The following is a 12,130-nucleotide window of genomic DNA, read 5'->3' as shown; positions in this document are numbered from 1 at the left end:
CAAGACTAAGGAGCTGGAAAAATGCAGCCTCCTGGGCCTCATCCCAAAGCTCCTAAGGAATCTGGACCCCCAAGGAGGAGAGTGGAGAGGCCTACTCAAGCCCTGGCCCCCAATCCTGGTCCCAGTCAAGGAGCCTCTGAGCCCCCTCATGCCTTCCCCAGCCTCCTCCACTGAGAAGCTCTTTGGGATGCAATGTTCCCAGCCACATTCCATCTCTTTCCAACTTCTGGGCCTCCTTGGGCCAGGGCTGGAGTAAGCTGCCCCAACCCATCTCTCCAAAGAGCTCTGGAGCCTGAAGCACTGGTCATTGAGCAGTTTATTACCATCAACCTGTCCCCAGCTTTCCAGCACAACAGCCAGCCCACACTCTAGACACGCCTTCACTCCAGTCCATTCTGGCACCTAGCCTCAGTCTTCACCCTCCTCCCTCCTCCACACACTCCTTCCCCCAGCCCTCCAAGGCAGCACCAGGCCTGAGGGCCACACCTCAGCTGGGGGAGGGGAGGGAAGACAGTGAGACAGACAGAAGCTGGGGAAAGAGGAGCCAGGGTTGGCCCCAAGCTTCTGTAGCCACCACTCCAGGAAGGAGGGAAAGGGGGCAGGGCTGAGGCTGGGGCTGGGGTTGCCAGGTGATGACAGTTCACGTGGTTCAGGCAGGAGGCTCTTCTCCAGGAGGTGCAGGGAAGCCACTCAGGTCTCGGCCAATGATCTCACTCACTGTAAAGGAGGGGCAGTTGAGAGACTGGGCTAGAGGTGGGTCCCCTCCTTTTCCAAAGACCCACCCCTAATCCATTCCAGGCAGGCCTTAATCTAGGAGGCCTCTAGATTCCTCCTCTACTGGCTTCTGTTCCACTGGGCCTCAGTTTCCCCAACGTGTCTTGACACCTGCTCCGAATCAAATCTTGCCCAACTCCCTCCATGTGGGCTCCCAGGCACCCGTCCTAGCCCTTTCCTGCTGGCTTAGCCTGAAATGTCAGGGGAATCGGTATCAGCAGGGCCAGAGATGGGTGTAGCCAATGGGAGGAAGGAGAGGCAAAACAGGAAAGCTCCTCCTCACCAACCCTGACCACAGACACCGTGTTTAGGGGAAAGCTGAGGCAATGGCAAGTGTGCCTGACTGGGACCTCAGCAAGCTACCATCCCTCTCTGGAACTCAGCGCCTGAACTTGCAAATTGAATGAGCTGGATGGAATGATCTTGAAAGTGCTTCTAGCTCTGAGATTTTATGATTTGGAGCAGAGGGCAGAGGCAGAGACAGGAGAAAGGCTGAGACAGTTACCCCATGCACTCTTCAGAATTCAGTTAATTGGATTCAGGCAGCCACAGGCATCAAGAACATGCCTCCTGGGAACCTCCAACTGGCCCTGAGAGACCAGGGATGCCCGATCTCTGAAAAGCCCAGCTCCAGCCCTCAGCAAACATGCAGAGCAATCTCTTGCACACACTCACACTCACAGCCCCCAGTCCCACACCCACCTTCCTCCAGCGTGATACCCTGGATAGGGACACTGTCTCGGAAGCCGCTGCTGTAGCCACCCCTGGATTTCTCCTGCTCCGGAGCCCCCTCCCCAGGGCCATAGCCTGGCCCTACCTTATTGTATCCCTCAGCAGGTAGGGGATGCACATCACTCTGGGAAGGGAAGGGGCCTTCAAGCGGTGGGGATGCAGGAAGAGGAGGCCGAAAGGGGGCTGGCGGAGAGAATGGCAGCCCCAGGGGAAAAGAGGAGCCCCGCCCTCCATATGGGTCACTAGGGAAGGGGCGGGGAAGGAAGGAGACTGGAGGTGGTTGGGCACAACCTGTGGTACCCCTAGTCTCAGGGAACATCCGCAGGCCCGGTCTGTAGGATGGTGGGGGCCCCGTCTGGGGGTACAGAGGGGGCATGCCATAGCCGAAGCCTTCTGATAGGTAAGGAGTTTCGCAAGCAGGGTCTTCATGGGGATAGGAGGGGTAGGGGGGCCTGGGTGGTGAGAAGTCCATGTCAGTGCCAAATGGGGGTGCCGATGCTGAAGGGAAGCCCCGCAGAGATGAGTCCGGTAGGGGCTCCTCTTTGCAGATCACTGGGAAGACAGGAAGTGGGAGGACATGCTAGTGAGAGGTCTGGTAGTCTCCCCACTGCACACCTTCCAGCTGCCTGCTTCTCCCGGATTCCATTCACCCCTTGGCCCCTCACGATGAGTACTGCTTCCCTCTGCCCCTGCTCCAGCTCCCCATATCCCTATACCCCCACCATGGGCTGTCCCAGAGCGCACCAGGCAGAAACTTGAAACTCTGGGTAGGACTGCGTTTCCTCCGCCCATTGGAGACATAAAAGTAGACCTGGACTGGCCGGGAAACCCTCTTGTTGCTGTACTCGGGGACAGTCAGGGTCAGCGTCACCTAGGGAAGAGTAAAAATGAGGCAGGGAGCCCTCGGGCATCTGGGCTTAGCCCAGCCTTTCCAGGGGCCCAGACTCCACCTCCTAGCCTTCTCCATTTTCTAAGATGCAAAGTTCATTCCCTAGAGATGCACCTGCTTACAGAATGGCCAGTCTCCCTCCTCCAGAAAAGTCCACTCCCCTGAGCAAGAGGACCCAGCTAAGAATCCCCTGCCTTCTCCCACCCCCGCCCCCCAGGAGGTATCCAAGTGACACTGGTACCTCGTTGCTCTGCAGTCGGTTCACCGTGGCCTCCTCCTCCCATTGCAGCTTCCCATCTGTCCAGAGGGAACAGAGAGCTGCAGCCCAACTCCAGCGCCCCTGTCCCCTGCCCTAGTTCTCTGCCATTTCCCCTCCTGTTAGAGCCAAGGCCAAATTCAGAAGGCCCTAGAAGGTCTGACACACAGAGGAGCCCACTGCATGTTAACTTAATATGAGTGGAAGAGGTAGGGTTTAAAACTGTCCTCAAGGTATAGGGAAGCAAACTGAGACCAAGAGAAATGGCAGGGCCAGCCCGGAAACCAGAGGGAGTCAGTAACGGAAGCAACTCTTGAGCCCTCCCACCCAGCTCCAAACATCCTTTCCCATGATAATGCTGAGAAGGAAGACCAAAGGAAGGAAAGGGTCCTAGCTCGACAGAAGGCAATGAGACCCCCAAGTATCATGACCTAGAACCTCTGGAGAAGCTCTGACATGGTCCCAGGATGCTAAATTTGGATATAGGGGCCAGAGGCAGTGGCTCATGCCTGTAATCCCAGAACCCACCACTCCCACCTTGGGAGGCCAAGGTGGAAGGATCACTTAAGTCCAGGAGTTTGAGACCAGCCTGGGCAACATGGGGAGAACCTGTCTCTACACAGAATATTTTTGGAGGATTGCTTGAGCCCAGGAGGTTGAGGCTGCAGTGAGCCGTGATTGCATCACTGCACTCCCCTGGGTGACAAAGTGAGATCCTGCTACCAAAAAAAAAAGAATATAGGGACTGAGGCTCTTGGTGAGCAGCGTTTGGAGAGGGCAAAGGCCTCAGGTTGGTGCTGGCAACTCAAACCCTCAGTCTTCCCTTCCTCCACTCCTGCAGCTCCATCTCGGGGCATCTAACAGGCTCTGTTAATCACTGCCCATAACTCAAGAGGGGCCCAGTGGGCAGCTGTGAGGGTGTAAATCACCTCTTCCCTTCTCCTCATATACCCTATCTACATGGGGGTAAATTATCTCAAAGCAGACTCCTCTTTATTAGACAGAATGTGCATTGCTTCCATTTGTTCAGCATCCTCAACATTTTAGATTGCTGTCGTACCCATCCCACATGGAAAGCAGACAGTATAATAGAAAGGGTAGTCTGTCTGTCCCATTTTACAAATAAAAAAACTGAGGCTCCACTGGCTAGTTTAGTGACAATGCGAGAGATGTTTCACCTGCCACTCCCAAGCTCTCCCTGCCTGCCCTCCCCTCCCCAGCAGGTACTCACCAGGACCCCTCTCAATGAACACCACCTTGGAGTCTGGCAGGAAGTTGGAGCCAGTCAGTACCAGTTCCTCGCCTCCTCTCACAGAGCAGGCACTGGGGCTGTAGGCCTCCACCTGGGGCAGCTCCTGGGCTGAGCGCTGGGCTGCAGAGCAGTGCAAGGAAGAGGACTGGCTGGGCTGGGCATGGAGGGGTGGCCTCCTCTGTCCCCACCCTCTTTGGGAAAACTGCCACAGGGCTCTGAGGGAGCCCTCCTCAGCAGTAGACACACAAATAAACCAGTAATATCCATGGAGTCACACACACCATGCAAGGGGCCACTCCCAGAGCAGAGAGAGGGTTAAACAGGGTAGACCAGGGAGTTTCCCAAACAAGGGCACAGGGCACCCCAGGAATAGATAGGGTCCAGTGTCTCTCTGGGCCACCCCAGAGACAGAGTCTGTGGCAGGGGCAAACTAGAATAGAAAGAAGCTGAGTCCTCTATAGAGCTACCCAGGACAGACAGGGCACAGGACGCTGCAGAGGGAATGGGCAGACAGACACACACACACAGACAAAAGAGTTGCAAGAGACAGAGAGATGGCCCAGGGCCTCTTTGCTCACAGCACTCGATGGGCACCGATGCTGCCTGTACTGAGACGACCTTCCCGCCGCCCTGGGGCACGTGTACCCGGAACACCAGCCGTACACGTGTGTTTTTGCGCCCGATGTCCGTCTCACCCTTCCGAAGCTCAATGTCTGAATTCCGAAGCTTCAGGATTCCCGCGCAGTCAATGCTGGAGGCAAAGGATGGATGGCAAGCCCTCCTAGCTGAAGCCAAAATGGTGATACATCCCTAAAGAGGGAAGTTCCCGCCCTCCATCCAAAGCCTTGAATGACTTTCAATGAGTGCCTAGGAGGCTATTTTCTAACCCAGAGATGGCCTCTCTGGGGTACCCCCCAACCCCAAAAGTCCTCTTCCAGATGGTGGGTAGGCCTGAAGCCAGCTCCTAGGAAAAATGTCTACCTCTTCTGGGAAAAGGAAGAAGTGGGCTAGCATAGGCCCAATGGAGAAAGCTAGTACAAAGCCTGCGGACTGAGGGGAAGTTGCATGGGACTTACTTGGCCGCCATGTTGTTCTCAGGCAGCAGAGTCATCTCCAACACCTTGGTGCCACTGACTACAGCTTCATAGCTGGCCGTGGCCACCATCTTGCCTGTGATACGGTGCACCTGATAGAAGGCATGAGGCCGCAGGTTCCTTTCATCTGCAGTGCCGATGAACATCTGTAGGGTCAGTGGCTTCTCACTGTAGCCTAGGAGCTGGCAGAGGGAGAGAGCGGCCACCTCATTGAAATCCCCACCTTCTCATCCTTTATTCATCCCTAGATTTTCAGTCTACCATGGGATGGGAATGGTGAAAGATAAAGGATATCCTGCAAGGGAATCCCTTGGGGAACTGGGCACCCGTTGTGGAGAAAACATGGCCTGGAGTTCACAGTGTTTTTCTTGGAATAAAGCCCAAAGTGGGCTGGGCAAAGGCAGAAGAGCCTCCAAAGAGACTGGCCCAACTCAATATAGAGAAAACTTAACTCCCAGTGACTTTTGGCCTCAGCCTAAACCCTCCCCCATATCTGGCGGGCCACCATTTTCCAGAGTAGACATGAGGCTGGTGTCCCATGGGATGAGCTGAGTGGGGGTGGAAGGACAGAGGAGTAGAAAGTATATCCGGGTCCTTGCACCCCTCCTCCCCCAACTCCAGCCCCTCCCCCAGGCTGCCTGCAGGGTCAGAGCTGAGAGGGAGTGTGGGAAAGGGCAGTGCCATGTGTCTGCATAGCTGGAACCTATCTGGGAGAGGAGAAAGGATATCAGGCCTGCTGTCTGTCCTTTACCTTGACTACAGGGTGACCGCCAGGGGCAGCTTTGACAGCTCCACGGCTGCCTTCTGTCTCATAGTGGGCCCGGTGGTGGGCTCTAGGCTGTACCTCGATCCTCAGCTCCAGCTGCTCATATTGGCTGGGCAGAGGCCAGTCCAGTGGGGGTAGGGCAGAGGTCCTGGGTGGGAGAGAAGAGCATTGATCATGTGCAGCCTCAGACCCCAGTCAGGCCTGTACTGGATCTGTGAGGGAGGAGGGGGTACAGGTCTGAGAGAAAGGAAAGCACAGAAGAAATAAAGAAGTACATCAACACTTGTGAAAAGAAGGGAAAAAAGAATTTTTTTTTAACTAAAAAAAGGACAAAGAAATGAAGAAATCCAAAAGTCCAGAAGCAAGGGGAAGTAGGGGACAGAGCCCCTTGAGGTGTGAAAGATGACAACAAGCCTAAAACTCCCTTCTTCCCAGCTCTGAGCGCAGGGGTTGGGGTGGAAAGGCTTCACTTGGATACAGAGGATTCTCAAGCCCATCTCAATCCCTAGACCTGGATGGAAAGAAAAAAGAAGTGCCGCTTCAGACCAGAAAAGGCCTCAGATATGAACCCTTTGTTTTACAAATTAAAAAATTGAGGCGCGTTGGCTCACACCTATAATCCCAGCACTTTGGGAGGCCAAGGCAGGGGTGGGGGGTGGTGTGAGGATGGCTTGAGCCCAGGAGTTTGAGACCAGCCTGGGCAACATGGTGAAACCCCGTCTCTACAAAAAATACAAAAAGTAGCCGGGCGTGTTGGTGCTCCTGTAGTCCCAGCTACTCCTGCTGAGGCAGGAGGATCGCTTGAGCCCAGGAGGTCAAGGCTGAGTGAGATCACACCACTGCACTCCAGTCTTGGTGACAGAGCAAGACACTGTCTCAAAGAAAAAAAAAAGAGAGAGAGAGAAAGAAACTGAAGCCAGCAGCTACTGACAGACCTAGGACTGAGCACATTCTGCTCTCAAGCCAGCTCCCTTTCCACTAGTTGGGGCTTGATAGGTGGAGTTCCGGGGAGCTAAGAGTTTCAGATGGGACAACTTATCCTGTATTGTGCTCCCTGATACCCTAGGACAGTGGATCTCAACTGGTAATTGCCCCCCAAGTAATTGCCCAGATATTTGGCAACGTCTGAAGACATTTTTGGTTTTCCCAACTAGGGGAGTGGGTGCTACTAGCATCTAACGGGTAGAGGCCAGGGATGCTGCTAAACCATCCTACAATGTCCAGTACACCCCCACGTAACAAAGAATCATCCTGCTCAAAATAGTAGTGCTGAATTAACAGTGCTGAGGTTGAGAAACTTTGCCCTATGGGAAACCCAGGGGTACCAGTGTTAACGTTTCTTTCCCCTAGAAACTTTTCTGGACAGAGCCAGCTCAGTCTAACATCTCAAGATTTAAGATTATTGAAATGGGCAAGATTCTCTGAGGGTGGAAGGAATAGAACTGCAAGTTTTAATATGAATTATTTGACTTGCAAATATATGCTATTTTATTCAAGTTAGCAGCTATACTTTTAAGCTAGTAGGTCAGGCTCTAGAAATTAAGGAATGGAGAAGGGGAATTTCCTGCAACAGAGTGGAAATCTGCTTAGGTCTGGCACCTATTGAAAGGGCCAGAGTGGAAGGCTGAAATCCAGCCCGAGTTCCACACTCAGCCACATGCCAGTGCAGAGCGGGGGCTTGGGAGCACTCTATAGGCTACAGGAACACCTCCTTAACCTAGTTGATCCTCCTACAATAGCTAGGGGTGGGAGGGTGGAGGGGCTTTTTCTAATTGGCCCACAGGGAACTGTTGCCCTCTTGTAAATCATCCAGAGGTGCACTTTTTTTTCTAGTTCTCTTTAAAACCAGGTAGTTGGCAGCTGCTGAGCTGGTTGCAGATACTCTTTTGAAATTCAGAGGGCAGGAAACTAGTGTCTTCAAATCCATCCCTTGACCCTCCTGCTCCCCTACTGGAATGGCTGGAGAGAGCGGTAGTGCCAGGCGCAACCCTCACCTGAAGATAGGGCTGTGTCCCCCAATCCGGGCCTTGGACCAAGCGAGTGGGGAGGGCACTGCCAGGTAGTCCATGCCAGCCACCTCCTTCCGGGAACCTCCTGGAGGAGCCACAGACTCCTCTGCTCCCAAGGGCAGCTTCCCATTGCATGAGGCAGGCTCCTCAGACCGAGGCAGAGCCACTGCCTGCTCGCTGGAAGTCCGCCGTGTCTTCTGAGGGATGCTCTCAGCTGGTGGGGCCCCCACATAGTCAAAGGGACCAGGGGAGCTCGGGTCCCGGGCCAGAGGCAATGGGGGTGGTGGAGGTGGCTCAGACCCCTCTTCCCCCAGGCTGCCACGGCGGGACAGAGCTGGGGAGGCTGAAGATGGGGTTCCCGAGCTGGAATAGCGCCGCTTGCCACATGGAGAGGCAGGCCGCGGGGAGGCTGGGGTGGGCCCAGGAGCACTGAGGAGTAGCCAGCTATCCTCTGGCCCTCGGCCTCCGGGGCTTGGACCATACAGGCTCCAGGGATCTTCGGGGGTCCATGGCCGAGGGGAGGCCCGGGGCGAGGGCAGCGGGGAGCCCAGGCCAAAGCGGGAGGCCGCCTCATTTAGCTCAGACTCCACCTCGTCGCAGGCTGCATACAGGGCTGCCTCGTCAGAGGCATCGGAGAAGAAGCTCCACGAGGACAGGCTGCTGCTGCCAGGGCTTGGGCTGAAGAAGGCCCCCCCACCCTGGCCCCCTGCTTCTCTGTAGCCCCCAAAGCCTTCTGGTGGGGGGTAATCTCTAGGAGAGCCGTCCCCCCAGGCATCAGGGTTGTCCTCCAGCGCTGCTGGCGGCTCCGGCGTGGGAGAGATGGAGGTGATGCGGATGCTGGGACACTCGAGAACACGGCCACCCCCAGCACCCCCAGCACCCCCTCCTGGTCCTCCCAGCCTCACCGACCTGGCGGGCTGGCTCTCCCAGGTGCCAGGTGAGGGGGCTGGGCGCGGCGGTGGCGAATGCATGCCAGGCCGAGGGGGTGGAGGTCGGGGAATACCGATAGGTGCAGCGCCATAGGGAGGGGGCTCTCCCAAGGCCAGACGGCAGCATGGCGGGGCATCCTCTGAGTCCAGTTCTGTCAAAATGGGAAGAGGAGCAGAGGGAGAGGGGGAAAGAGAGAAGCAGGTGAGATGGCTATGTTCCTTGAGTGGCCAGGCCGCAAGTCCTTCTATGCTCCCTGCCCCTCAGCAAAGAGACCTTCTGAGCCACAGGACAAAAGCAGAGTTGGACCTGGGAAGATGGAGGAGATTGAAGCAGGCATGCCAGGCCTTTGCCCACTGGCCCCTGGATCCTAGGACCGAGGGTACCCGATCCAGTGGGTCTTAAGGTGAGAGAGTGGGTCCAGAGGGGCTGGAGCTGGGGCTGGGCCTGGAGGCGTGTTTCTTGAGGCACTGGGCTGGACTGGGGGCGACTCACACATGAACCCAATTAGCAGCGGTTCCCAAACCCCCAAACGGCGCTGGCAGGAGCCCCAGTTGCCATCGCAACCGTGGCCAGAGGGGAGGGGGGCGTCAGGGCTGTGGTGAGGAGGGGAGGTGGCTCCTCCCTCTCTCCTCGCCATCTGGGGGCGGAGGTGCAGCCGAGGGGGTGATGCGTGCTGGGCCCAGCCGGGGGAAGGGGGGCAGCGGGCAGCGCGGATTCGTGCGAGCGGCGGCCGCCGCCCCCGGCTCGGTCCCCGCCATCTGCCTCTCATTGCGGCCAGACGGGGGAGGGGGAGGGGCGCCCCAGCGAGGCCTGACAGCGCCCCCAGCCCCGGGCGTCCAGTCGGCCGGGCCAGAGCTCGGTCCGCCAGGGGCCAGCTCCAGCGCCAAACCTCCCCTTCCCCTGGCGGCGCCTGGTGCTGTTGGGGCCGTAGTTCCCGCCCGCCCCCCAGTTCAGTGACAGGCGGCCCAGCCGGGAGGCGGCGCACAGCCAACAGCACCCCCACCCCCACCCCAGTCACGACCTAAAAAGGAGAAAGTGGTGCCCGGGCCCCCAGCCTCACTTCCGCAGGCCAACGAGTCCCCCCGACTCCCTTCGACCTCTAACTCCCTCACCCCCCACCCTAGGCTCGCTGCCTTAAATTCCCCAGACTCAGGATCCCCGGCCCTCCTCTCACTGACCCCAAGACCCCTTCCCAGCCCAGCACTAACCTTCCCCCAATCCCCCCGCGCCCAGCGGGGGGGCCTCCTTTTCCTCCCCGAACACCAGCTTAAATTCCAGCTCCTCATCCTCGCAGCTGGCCGCCCCCATGGATCCGGCAGGAGCCCCCAGGTCCCGGCCTGGGTGGGAGGGGGGAGCTCAGGAGGCTGCTGTATCTTCACCCGGGTGGCTCCCTCCCTCCCTTTCTCTGAGAAGCCCCCTCCTCCGTCGCTGCCGCCTCCCTCCAGAAGCCCCCTCGTTATTATAGAAACTTTTCCAAACTTTTTTCCCCCAAACTTCTTCAAAGCGGTCCCCCCCCCAGCCTGTCCCTGATTGGCTGCCGGGGATGCTCCAGCCCCTCCTCCAGGGATGAGATGGGAAAACCACGCGCCCCTCGTCCTCCCCCACCCTCCCTCCCTCTGTGCTCTCTTCAGTCCCTCCCCCTCAAAAAAAAAAAAAACTGAATTGGAAAACGGTCCTTCAAGAGTGATACTAATGTTGCCTATTGGTCCGCCGTTGTGGCAATCATTTCCCGCAGGGAGCCCAGCCCCCACCTCCCCTAGTCTCAGTTCAAGGTTCTGGGTCCGAGAGCCTTAAAGGGGCCACATCCTGGGCCCCCAGGGTAGAGAGCCCACGGAAGACCCTTTTTTAAATTCTGAAGACTGCGTAGATAGCACCTAGCAAGGCAGAACCACTTCTCCTCCCCTTTCCCTCCAAGCCTGAGGCCAGGAGGGTCCTGGGGGCAGAGTGGCACCGAGTTGCTCGGAAGAGAAAAAGGCTATTCTTCCGCCTCCCTTGCCTGGGGCTACTCTGCCCGGGCCTTCTGGAAGTCTTTGCTCTGCCGAATCAGCGCCTCCATCAGCCATTCCTCCAGGACCCCCAAAGATGAAGAACGCTTAGCCAGCCTGGATGCCTCTGGGAGCAGTCCGAGCCAAAGAGGCTTTGAGAACTGTCCCTAGGCCCACAGCCCTTGATGGGCGTAGATCCAGGCCAGGCTTTGCCGCTGCCCTTGTCCCAGCCACCCAGAGGGGCCGTGAATTAGCCTCCACGGGAAGTTGGCAGCCTCCTCCCTAGAACTGTAGTCTAGAATGAATCTCTGACCCGATAGCATCCCACTCCGGCTCTTCTAAAAATCCTTGCCAGGTTTACTAGGGGCCTGAAACCTCCGGACCTTGTGGGTTCCCCTCCTCTTCCCCCTCCTTGCCCCCCCCACCCCAACAGGCTGGACACCTGTCACCTGGGCTGGAGGAGGAAGGAAGACCTGGACTGGAGTTTCCGGGAAAGTCAGTCTTGGAGAGGCCTGGGTTGTGTGAGAGGGAGTTAGATGGGAGATTCATGACTCGGTGGGAGATACTGGCGAGGCTGGCGGGTAGGAGAGATGGGAGGGTGGTTATCATTTTCTTCCCCCCACACACAGTTTCAACCTCTCTTAGAGGCCGCAGCGTCTCCAGTCTCTAAATCCCTCCGGTTCAGGGCCGCACCCCCAACGCCGCCCCATCCCAGCAACTAAACGGTTAAGCGACGGCCCCAGGTCAGACGTTTACAAACACTCAGAAGCCGGGCGGGGACCGCGCCCGTTACTCTAATGAGAAACAGGCTCTACGGGACTGGGGAAAGAAGGGAGGGCTGGCCCGACGGGCCGGAGCTCCGCAGCGGCCGAGGCGGCTTCCCTCCCTCCCCTCGGTCCTCCCTCGGGCCCGCCCAGGGGACCACCCCCCCAGTCCCCGGGGACCCCAGTGACGTGCGGAGCTGCCCCGGCTCCGAGCCCAGGGCCGCAACACAGGAGGGGCGGGGAGAAGAGGCCAGGCCGGCGGGGAGAGAAGAATGTTCCGAGGCCGAGCGGGGAAGCGGCCTGGTTTGATTTTCTTCTTTCTTTTTTTTTTTTTTTCTTTTTTTTTTCTTTTTTTGCTTTGGTTGGTCTCCTCAGGTTACATTTCCCTTCCAGCTTCATCTCGGAAATAAAAGAAGGAGAAACACACGGGGAGGGAGGACGAGGAACACCTCGACCCATCAACCAGCCTGTACCTAAGAGGGCAAGGGAGGTGGGAAGCGGAGGCGAGAAAAGCAGGGATAGAGACCCCGAGGCCCAGCCCCTGTTCCCCCAGACTCTGCCCCTCCCCGGCCCCACTCCCCGCAGGCACAGCACATGCAGACGCACACATTCTTTTCAAATGTCATATTTCCTTTGATCCTGGGCAGCGTTTCTCCATGTGTCTGGCTCAGCTCCTGCC

At 57.4% G+C, this 12,130-nt stretch overlaps 1 protein-coding gene across 7 annotated transcripts; it reads right to left on the bottom strand.

Moving 5' to 3' along the window:
• Nucleotides 1-298: 298 nt before the first annotated feature.
• On the bottom strand, nt 299-11,372 carry NFATC4 (nuclear factor of activated T cells 4). 7 transcript variants are annotated; one of them, XM_034937356.3, is made up of 11 exons: nt 11,137-11,372; nt 9,911-10,039; nt 7,758-8,853; nt 5,749-5,911; nt 4,980-5,179; nt 4,482-4,654; nt 3,883-4,023; nt 2,637-2,692; nt 2,251-2,377; nt 1,798-2,058; nt 299-717 (listed from the first exon to the last, which is right to left on the bottom strand). In XM_034937356.3, exons 1-11 carry the CDS (start codon nt 11,294-11,296, stop codon nt 650-652), a joined length of 2,574 nt encoding a protein of 857 aa, XP_034793247.1. In that variant the 5' UTR covers nt 11,297-11,372; the 3' UTR covers nt 299-649. The 7 variants fall into 7 exon arrangements, with proteins under 7 accessions (XP_034793247.1, XP_034793246.1, XP_054953380.1 ...); XM_034937355.3 differs by having other exon boundaries at nt 1,477-2,058; nt 11,137-11,345; XM_055097405.1 differs by lacking the exons at nt 9,911-10,039; nt 11,137-11,372 and adding exons at nt 8,976-9,008; nt 9,195-9,488 and having other exon boundaries at nt 1,477-2,058.
• Nucleotides 11,373-12,130: the final 758 nt, after the last annotated feature.

The sequence above is a fragment of the Pan paniscus genome, chromosome 15 (assembly GCF_029289425.2).
Source record: "Pan paniscus chromosome 15, NHGRI_mPanPan1-v2.0_pri, whole genome shotgun sequence".
Classification (NCBI taxonomy): Eukaryota; Metazoa; Chordata; class Mammalia; order Primates; family Hominidae; genus Pan; species Pan paniscus.
Note: the sequence above shows the minus strand (reverse complement) of the source record. Positions and strands in the feature narration are given on the sequence as shown.

Coding starts and splice junctions, on each gene's coding strand:
- NFATC4 (XM_055097405.1), bottom strand. CDS start 9,471: ATGAGAGGCAGATGGCGGGGACCGAGCCGGGGGCGGCGGCCGCCGCTC. Junction 2,378..2,636: donor ACCGACTGCAGAGCAACGAG/GTACCAGTGTCA, acceptor ACTCTTCCCTAG/GTGACGCTGACCCTGACTGT. Junction 718..1,476: donor GGGTATCACGCTGGAGGAAG/GTGGGTGTGGGA, acceptor CCTCCTTTACAG/TGAGTGAGATCATTGGCCGA.